The 10,203-nt window shown below is 41.7% G+C and overlaps 1 protein-coding gene and 1 long non-coding RNA gene across 4 annotated transcripts in view; one reads left to right on the forward strand and one right to left on the reverse strand.

Moving 5' to 3' along the window:
* Nucleotides 1-3,576, forward strand: part of TAFA2 (TAFA chemokine like family member 2) — a 131,464-nt gene extending 127,888 nt beyond the window's left edge. For all 3 annotated transcript variants that reach the window (XR_013843196.1, XR_013843197.1, XM_079994451.1), the window contains one exon: nt 1,473-3,576. Coding sequence is in view for 1 of the 3 variants with exons in the window: in XM_079994451.1 (XP_079850577.1) it covers nt 1,473-1,484 (12 nt within the window). In the remaining 2 variants the exon portion in view is untranslated. The remainder of the gene's footprint in view (nt 1-1,472) is intronic.
* LOC307226066 lies at nt 2,035-6,822 on the reverse strand. Its single transcript, XR_013843310.1, has 2 exons — nt 4,752-6,822; nt 2,035-4,104 (listed from the first exon to the last, which is right to left on the reverse strand). It is a non-coding gene; the product is annotated as an uncharacterized lncRNA (long non-coding RNA).
* Between the last annotated feature and the right edge of the window lie 3,381 nt (nt 6,823-10,203).

The following is a 10,203-nucleotide window of genomic DNA, read 5'->3' on the forward strand; positions in this document are numbered from 1 at the left end:
TTCCTGATAGATTTGCCTCAGCTGCTCTCTTAAGTTCTTCCTTCTGGTCAGATATTTGAAGACCAGGACTCTTCCACAAAGATGCCATAGTGGCCTTCCCTGGAGTTGTCCTGCAACCAACTTCCCGCTGCTACCACTTTACCCAGACGTAATCTTCTGTTGGCTGGCTTCTCTCGACTTATGCCTCCTCTGATTCCCAGGCTTACCTTCTGCCTCTTCCCAGTCCCTTAACTGACTGACCGACTGACCCCCCAAACAGTGGACCTGCCCTAATTTTCATCCCTGGGAGAACTCTCCCAGCAAACATCCCCTTGGAAATCTGAATCCTTATTGGCCTATAACTAAGGGCCGGTGGTTTTGAATAAGTAGCCACTATCACAACCGATCCTTTTCATTTCTCCTGGCCAATATAAAATATAGATGCTGCTGTTAACTGTCATAAACACCTCTTTTGAAACTAACTGCATAGCCACACCTGGGCAGAGAACTGAAGCACCATATACTGTATTGCAGGGGGGACAAACTCCCAAGAGACTGCGATCTACTCACAGAGTTAAAAACTGGCAGTGATCTACCCCCTTTGTGGGGGTTCAGGTCAAAGTTGTTGAGCTTCTTTTAAGGAGGGGGGAAAGCCACATTTTGGGGGGGGGTGCAGGAAAAAATGTTTAGCCTTTTTTAGGGGAGCCAAATTTGTTGGGCTTCTTTGTGGGGAGCTAGTGATCTACCACAGAAGTCCAGTGATCTACCGGTAGATCACAATCTACCTGTTGGACGTGCCTGCTGTATTGTATCTCATCCTGACTTCAGTCAGAAGTGAATGGTCCATTCCCCCTCACTATGTAACCCATTCCCCCACAGGATGGAATACAGTCGTACCTTGGATCCCAAACGCCTTGGTACTCAGAAGTTTTGGCTCCTGAATGCTGCAAACCCGGAAGTGAGTCTTCCGCTTTGCGAACGTTCTTTGGAACCCAAACGTCTGATGGGGCTTCTGTGGCTTCCTGCAGCCAATCCGAAGCCACGCTTTGGTTTCCGAACGTTTTGGAAGTCGAACGGACTTCCGGAAGAGATTCCATTCAACTTCCAAGATACGACTGTACTGTGTGTGACTGGGGAATACCAGATCTCACCACAAGTGGGTGTACTCAAATAGAGATCTTGTGACTTTCCCTTGTTGGTACGGAACAGTCAGGTCTCGGTCTAGCTCAAAGCCACATTTCCCTTTTAACAGTTGAGGTAACCTGTTTTTATCATTCATTTCCATTCCAGCTTAAGCTTGGTTACAATAGGATCCAGGCAAGTAGTTCATTTTGTCACACACAAACCTAATTGCAGTTCAATTGCTATGTGCATGTTTAGAAATGCCTTCTCCACAGAGGGGCTTAGTAAACGGATTTGTGCCATTATAAACCTAATGTTCAACATCCCTCAATTTGATATTTTCTTCTCTTTATATTCTTTTGTTTTTACAGGTAACTCGATAGCAAAAGACAAATCAGATCACACTCGAGGCTGATAACATTAAATACAGCCAAGTAGGAAGTTTTAATATCCAACTTAACAATCCTCGAGGTCAGGCTTGAGACTGCTGGGGCATACTAATTATTTCAAAGAGAACATTCGCTGTAATCAGCAGCCACTTGAGATCAAAATGGCTGGAAAGTCACACACACGAGATTTCAACGGAGTGAACTGTGTACATTTGTAAAAATAGCAAAAACATGAAGGGATATACGGCCGAAGAAGTGATGCTTAGAGGGCGCCGAAGAAATAGCAATCCTTTGGATCCTTGCATTGAGACTTGTGACGTTTCACCTCGATGAAAGCAGTATACTTTGAAATGTACTGATCCATTTCCTCTGGAACTTTCCTGGTCCTCCATGCAAATTATTGGTGGGACTGTGCACTGCTGTAATCAAACCACTGTTCCAGAAATTGTCCTCTGACACAGCACAGTTTTAGACACGTTTAATTTGTATTCTAATCCTGAAGCTCCAAGGCTACATATTTCAACATGTCGAAGTTGCTTTTCTTATAGGAATGGAAATACTATATATCCATCGTTAATCATTATTGTTGGCAAGTAGTATTTATCTGAATACGTCACCCATATACGAATGTATCATTAGTCAGACATGTTTCCCTATGACTAACCAACTACCGCAATTCCTTTCGGACAAATAAAGGGTGATCGAGACAGAATGTTCAAGCCCTTCCAATAACATGCTATTAAAATAATCAGTTCCGTATAATTTCAAGAAGATGGGTGGTTTTTTGCATACACTTTGGTTTATTATCATTAGGTCCTACAAAGATTATGGTAAAGAATAAATGGCGCTAGCTAGTCCCTTCATGAAAATAGACGGGTGCATGTTAATTTTTCCATTCTGAGGTTCAGTGGTATTCATTCAGATACCGGTACGTTTTTTAGGTTTTTGGTTTTTGTTGCTTGAAAAAAAATATTACTATCTGGATGCTTAAGTAGATGTCTGTTTCTTGATAGGACGAAATAGGTTTCTTCAAATCTGGAATCCATTGAAGATTTCCTTGGCCACTCCAGGTACATTGAGTTCATTCTGTAGTTATTTTGTTAAACCAGAAGTTCTTTTCTATCTCCTATTTCAGTATCTATTTTTTAATCTTGGTGATCTACTGTTTCATGAAAAATCTTAATGTTTAAATGCCTTAAGCAGCTGTAAACTTTTTTTTCTAAGTTATTACAGAATGTATAATTTTATATTCCATTTAATATATTTACCATGCTATGTGGAAATATGAAGACAGAACGAATGGTTCTTTTGCATTCCATACTGATGTTGCAAGTTAGTCTTAGAGAAGGCAAAGAAAAGGCAAATTTTTACTCCATTTGTTTTGGGAGGTAATATGAAAACTACACAAACTCAATCCTAACAGAAAGAGTTATGCCCAGAACCTCAAGTTGTTTCAAGTGGTTACTAATATTTGTGGGGAAAGGGAACTCTTTCCCATTGTAACAAATATTTGGCGTGGCTAATTAGAAATAAATTGGGTTCTATGATGAATGAACACCCTGAGGTACTTTTTCCTGTCATGTGATACAAGATTGTTCCACAACAATTTCATTACCTCTGTTGTATTATGGCACTGGATGAAAGAAAACGAATGATAGCTGAAAATCTGAAATGTATAGTATATAATTCTGCTACAGAGTAATCCAAATTTTTGCAGAAGGGGTATTCTTGTTAATTAAATTTTAATTAGGATAAATTGATTGTAGCATCAGTTAGCAGTCTTGATATTTTACCAGGATTAATATTGTATGGATTCGTTTTTTAAAGGTATGTGTAACGGAGAAACACAGAATTCAAAAAATATGATTAATTCCTTTGCTTGGGATAGTAAAAAGTATAAATGTGTAATTTTGTAGCAGTTATGAGTTTGGCTTTAATTTAGCCAAAAAATCTACAACATGCTTCTCAACATTTTCCCCCCTTTGTGTTTATTCTTAAAACCAACACTGAAAATATTGTATTATATACAAGTGTAAGACATGCATATCAATAGGTGAAAAATAAATGGATTTTCGAATATACTGAACTGAGTTTCTGCAGTGGGTTAATGTTGTGATCACTGATAACCGGTGAATAAATTTGTGCTATAAAACGAACATCTCAGAATGCATATGCAGTTGCAAGCTCTTTTATATATATTTAAAAGCCTCTTTAAAAATAGATAAGGGACATTTCAAGATACAGACTCCAGTCTAGGAATTCCTGTTCCCTTCTTTGCCGTCTTCCTTTTATGCCTTGCTGCGCACGTCACCTTGTTTTTCTTTCTGGTTATCATTTCAGCAAACAGAGGTAGTAACTTTGGTGGCGGAGGGTAACTATAATGCTATTAACATTAGTGGGGCATGAATGTTCCTTTGGCATCAGAGGCTCCCCTTCAGTTAACACAGTTTCAGTGGCAAGAAGGGGGGCGGGGGGAATAGTCCTTGGGGTTGAATTGGGTGAAGAGAGAGTTGTTCTGTCCAAATAAAATTAACTGATACCTGTTCAACAAGCTAAAAATAGAGCCTGTGCAGCTGCTGAATTCTTTCTAAGATTGGCTCCGGGTTCCTTCACTCTGTGAAGCAATGGCATCCATCAGTAGAGGGAGAAGCAAGGGGGAAGACATGAACAATAAATCTCAGATTCCCAACTTTTTTTTTTAAAGAATATGTATCTAGCATTCTTAGAACCAGAAATAAAAGGCAACATGTACAAGTAATATTCTAAATAAAAAATGGTGATGAATTAGCCTGTACTCTCCTGGTGTCAGGGACTGGGCAGAGGAGAAAGGGTGGAGACCGCCTCCCCAGCCTGACCCTTCCAGAGAAGGAGGAGACAGTTCAGAATTACATCAGGGGTTTGAGGGAGGTCACAGCTCAGAGGAAGATGAGGGGGAAAGCTGGGAAATAATGGGAGAGGAGGGAAAAGAAGCGCCAGAGGGGCGACAGCTGACAGACACAGTGTCTTTAGGAAGCATTCCAAACCTCCCCTCTCCCAGAATCCGGTGGGCATTGAAAGTAGGAGAGCAGAGAGCCCAGAGGCAAAGGCACTTCTCAGCACCCGTAGTGATGACGCATGAAGAGGAGAGAGGGAGGGGGTGGAGATTCACTCGGGGCAACGTCACTACTCGAAGAGGCTGCATTTCTAAGCCTCTCTCTGTGAATATTGAATAAAAGACATTGGTAAGAACTTTCCTTGTCTTATCTGTTGCTGGCAACCTACCGTGGGGGTTGGATCCTCTGACGCCTGACGCCTTGTGTTTTCTTTTGCCCGCCACTCCAAAAGGAATTGCTGTGTACATGCAGCTGAGAACATTTATCTTAGCCCTTAGGGAAGAAAATAAAACCTTTGTTTTTTGTGTAAGTGTTGGGAAAGATTGAGGGCACAAGGAGAAGGGGAGGACAGAGGATGAGATGGTTGGACAGTGTTCTCGAAGCTATCAACATGAGTTTGACCAAACTGCGGGAGGCAGTGGAAGACAGGAGTGCCTGGCGTTCTGTGGTCTATGGGGTCACGAACAGTCGGACACGACTAAACAACTAAACAACAACAACAAGGTCCAGGTTTCATTATTTAGCAATAGTTTAAGGTCTACTGAGTTCATCTAGTTCAGTGATGGCCAAACTTGGTACTCATTTTAGCTAACATGGCTAACTCATCTTAGCTAACTTGGTACTCATCTCAGCTTGGTACTCATCATCCCTAGCTAACAGGACCAGTGGTCAGGGATGATGGGAATTGTAGTCCCAAAACAGCTGGAGGGCCAAGTTTGGTCATCACTGATCTAGTTGGTCTGCACTAAACTGGCAGTGGCTATCCCAAGGTTTCAGCTATTTGAATAGGATGCCCACCTTTACAGTAGTTCTGCTTCTGGTTTCCTGCTGTGACCTAAGATGAGTATCTATTGTTCTGCTCATCCATTTGATTTACACCTGAATGATCCCAATGCATCTACAAGTCAAAGACGCAAGGTCTTTTGCAGCCAGTTATTTAGTACCATGGTTGTTACACCTCTGCTCTCCATTGATTCCTGTCACGCCTGCCCAGTACATAACGTAAAAGTCAAAAAGGCAGTTACTGCACTGGCAGCTCTTTGGTTATGCCAACACAGTTGTGACCCAAAGTGCAGGCTTCACCAAGAGTATCATGGTAACAACATTTTGCTTGGTGCACTTCCATAAAGTCACCTGGAGCGATGTGGTCAGCAGAAAGCCTTTCTCCAGTGTGCCTACTCATTGATTATTAAACCTGAGTTCTGGATCCCATAGGTGGAAGGAATACATCTGCATTGTGGCAAGTTGTTTACATCAGATGGTCTGCTGGCCCTGCCTTGACTTCCAAATAATTTGATATTATTGTCGTTATCTCTCCCTGTTGATTGACTCTTCTATCTTTCATGTCTAGAATCACAGCACATCCACTGCAAGCCAAGATAGTGGCAAATAGGACATGCTTTTGATTTTTCAGTGCAAATGTCATCCTAATCTTTTTGTCGTTGCTGTTTGTTTTCTTGCTGATAGTTAAATCGACTGAGCTGTGCACTGAGAAGATGACACAGCTGAACAATCTGATGGAATTAAATAGTTTCTCATAATTTCTATGCTGTTAAGTGGCACAAAGAGCATTACCTAATCACTGCTTGTCAGCCTTTGCTGTTTAATTCCCATCCTAGAGATCTTTCATGTTTACTCTTCTGTGCCACTGGAAAATGCTCCCAGATGATATATTTTAAACATTTAAATACTTGATCGTACAAACCTGTCTGCTCCCACTGCACAGTCTGTCAATGTAAAGACTTAGTAAAAATTTCAACTGTGAACTCTGTTTGTGCCACCATCATAAATAAATACCTTATGCTGTAAATAAAAAAAACTAGACTTTCTGCCACATCAGTCTCTTCTAATGAAGACATTGCTAATTTGAAAGAAACCTATTAACTGCCAATAAAAATATACCAGTACTCATCTCGTCTCTCTGTTTCTCTTAGAGAAACAAGGGATGGTGAGAGTTAATGTTATACTTACATTAGCAGAGTTTAACCCAGATTCAAGTCTTTGCTCAGCTATGAAGCAGTAGACTACATGGCCTTGGGGCATGTCACTATGTTCCTGCCTTACATACCCCACAATGTTACAAAGAAAATATGAAGGAGATGGAACTGTGTATTATTATTATTATTATTATTATTATTATTATTATTAATTGATTTTATATATTGCCCTATACCCAGAGGTCTCAGGGCGGTTCACAGAATAAAATCAAAATATAAAACCACAAAATACATAAAATAAAAACAACAACAACCCAATAACCACACATTTCAAAATGATGACATGGGTGCCATGCTATCCTTTGGATGAAGAAGGAATACAAGTACCATACACAAATAACTATTTGTTATGACAGGCACAGCCAACACCCACTTGGAGTGGAAGACAAATTTTGCCCCCAAACTCTCTCTCTCTCTCTCTCTCTCTCTCTCTCTCTCACACACACACACACACACACACAAACACAAACACAAACACAAACACAAATCCTGATTTATCTACAATGAGGAATCTTCTCTTTCTTGGGATCCAATTTCACTTCTTGAAAGGAGGGGATATAGGCTTGGTCCACACTCCTGTTCACTCTGCATCCAGTGTGCAGCTGCTGCTAGTTCAGGAACGGCTACACACATAACATAACCACAATCCGCATCTATCCTGTCATTTCTTATGAAATGCTGCGTTTTGATGCTTTTGCCTCCAAGCCAGCTTCAACCAAATTGAGAAAAAGAACGACCTAGCTGTATTTAAGCCAATAAGATGTGTGCAGCCCTAGTTATCCTGGATCTGAGTGACATCTGAAGTGATGCTCCTGAGACTTCTGTAGTTAGTACATAAGGAAATAAGAAGAAGAAGAACATAAGAAGAGCCCATTGGATCAGGACAATGGCCCATCTAGTCAATCAATCAATATTGTTATGATCTCAGATCAGTCATGCCCATCTAGTCCAGTATCATCTTCCCCCTGTGGTCCACCAGAGGCCTGTGTGGGTAACCCACAAAGCAGCATTCAAACACAAGAGCACTCTCTTCTGGCATTCAGAAGTGTCGCTACATTCAACTGCGGAGGGCAGAGCATAGCCATCATGGCTGGTCACCTTCCATAGCTTTCTCCATGCCCTTGTCCAATCCTCTTTTAAAGATTGGTGGTCGTCACTGCCTCCTGTGGGAGCGACTTCCACAGTTTAACTACGGTAACTAACAAACGATATGCCACACTATACTGCATTGTTTTGGAAGATTTAATATTGTGCTCAAAACATCTATAGACCATATACAGTGGTACCTCGGGTTAAGAACTTAATTCATTCTGGAGGTCCGTTCTTAACCTGAAACTGTTCTTAACCTGAAGTACCGCTTTAGCTAATGGGGCCTCCCGCTGCCACCGCGTGATTTATGTTCTCATCCTGAAGCAAAGTTCTTAACCTGAGGTACTATTTCTGGGTTAGCGGAGTCTGTAACCTGAAGCGTCTGTAACCCGAGGTACCACTGTAGTCGGAGGATTCCCACCCCCTCCCTCCAAAGCTATGCCACCGTTTTATGGGGAAAGTGAATTCATACATTTTTATGTACCATAATTAACTGTTGTTGTTTCTCAGACATAGTCCCTTGATATATTTCACATGAAGAGCTCATTAGACTCCTAGTGGGAGAGCATATGGAAATGCAAGATGATGGAAAACGTTGAAGAATGAATATTTGCTGTTACGTTACAAAATACCTTTGTGTTCATACCAAGTGTGAATAAAACAAGGCATACTCCCAAAATAGTATTTTCCCAGGTTGAGGCATCGCTTTGTCTTTTGTGTAATGTAAGCGTTACCTCTGTTCTGCATATTCCTTTATGTTCTGCATATTCCTTTACCTCTGTTCTGCATATTCACTTGCTATTCATGGGGCGTTCAAGGTGAGCTATGTTACAAACTATGATTGCACATTATAAGGGTGCTGTTTCTGGAATGTATAGAATGTCTGTAGGCTCTTCACTGGTTTAGAATGGGTTTCTTTTATTATTTATTTATTTCAGGTATTTATACTGTATATGGTTTACTTTTCAATTTTCATTTTTAGCTCCTGCACTATTATCACAATTATATATGTACCAATTGATACGTTAGAGTCTCCAGTGTGGTATAGTGGTTAAGAGCGGTAGACTCATAATCTGGTGAACCGGGTTCGCTTCCCCGCTCCTCCACATGCAGCTGCTGGGTGACCTTGGGCTAGTCACACTTCTCTGAAGTCTCTCAGCCTCACTCACCTCAAGGAGTGTTTGTTGTGGGGGAGGAAGGGAAAGGAGATTGTTAGCCGCTTTGAGACTCCTTCGGGTAGTGATAAAGCGGGATATCAAATCCAAACTCTTCTTCTCTTCTTATTGGTTGTTTTCTGTTCTCGTTCCCCCAAACTGTCATAAGTATATAGCATCTTCAGTACAGTAATTTACTTTTACATGCAAGATTTGAACACATTCAACTCTTTCTTCCAACGTGGAACCCAAAACGGTGTGTGTCTGTGGTTTCCAGGTAGTCTCCATTCTAGGCACTAATGAGACCCAGACCTGCAGACCTCAAGCAAGGTGCTGAGGGCATTGGGATAGCTGCCATGCGGATAAATCTGGTATCCAATAACTTACTGAGCGATTGTCAAATCTTTCATATCCCAGAAAGATGACTGGATCTAGCAGTTTCTCAGTATTCCTTCAGAAGTTCAGACCCACTATGAGAGCGCCCTGCCCCTAGGCAGACGCTGTCACTCTGACGTGTACTCTAATTGCCTAACTAGGATCTGCTCTGAGTCCCATGTAGCTATTGCATGTTCTACCCATATGCTTTCAGTTACAGTGCTGCAAGAGAGCCCCAGGCAACTACCTTGTTTGCATTGTGCTTCTTTTGAGCATCACTATTCACGCCTACCAGATTTTTATTTTTTTTAAAAAAAACTAAATACCCACCAGATTTGACAATAGAAAAGAGACAGATTTGGGACTAGCCAAATTTGGGACAGGCACTATTAGCAATACCTGCCCTACCCCTGCATTTGACCCCACAGCAAATTAAAAAGATGATGACTGAGGTTGAAGGAGTTTCCTAGGCAGCAGATAGAGACTGGAAGACAATGGGAACTGATTCAAACTTTTCACAGAAGCAGAAGAAAACATATCTTGTGAAAAACGTACATGTCCCACTTTGGTTCTCTTTGGGATTCAGCTCTTTGCAGTTTCTTTCCAAGTGTCTCCAGCGAAAATATTTGAGCGTGTCCTCACCCCCCATCTTTACTCTCCATATGACGCAGGCTGTCTGGGTTGGTCTGAAATCTCTTTAAGGGCACTTTAATTCTCTGCAGAAACTCCAGACAGGCTGTGGAGGCTTTGTGTCACAACTTTAAAAATATTTAAATGTACTTTGTCTGTGCACAGAAATAAACTCTTGTTGTCAGGGGCTCAGGAGCAGAGGCACAGGGAAGAGAGGAGATGGAGAGCGAAGGGGAAGAATCCGAGGGGAGCGTAGGAGAAGAGGACAGTGGACCGAGGGATTCCATGAGCCTCTCCAGCGAATCGGAAGATTCACAGAAGGGGGCGCCAGTGGCCAGGGGTAGGGGGTTCCCAAGGGGAATGCCCCAGGAGCAAG

Source organism: Podarcis cretensis (genome assembly GCF_951804945.1).
Source record: "Podarcis cretensis genome assembly, chromosome: 10".
NCBI lineage: Eukaryota > Metazoa > Chordata > Lepidosauria > Squamata > Lacertidae > Podarcis > Podarcis cretensis.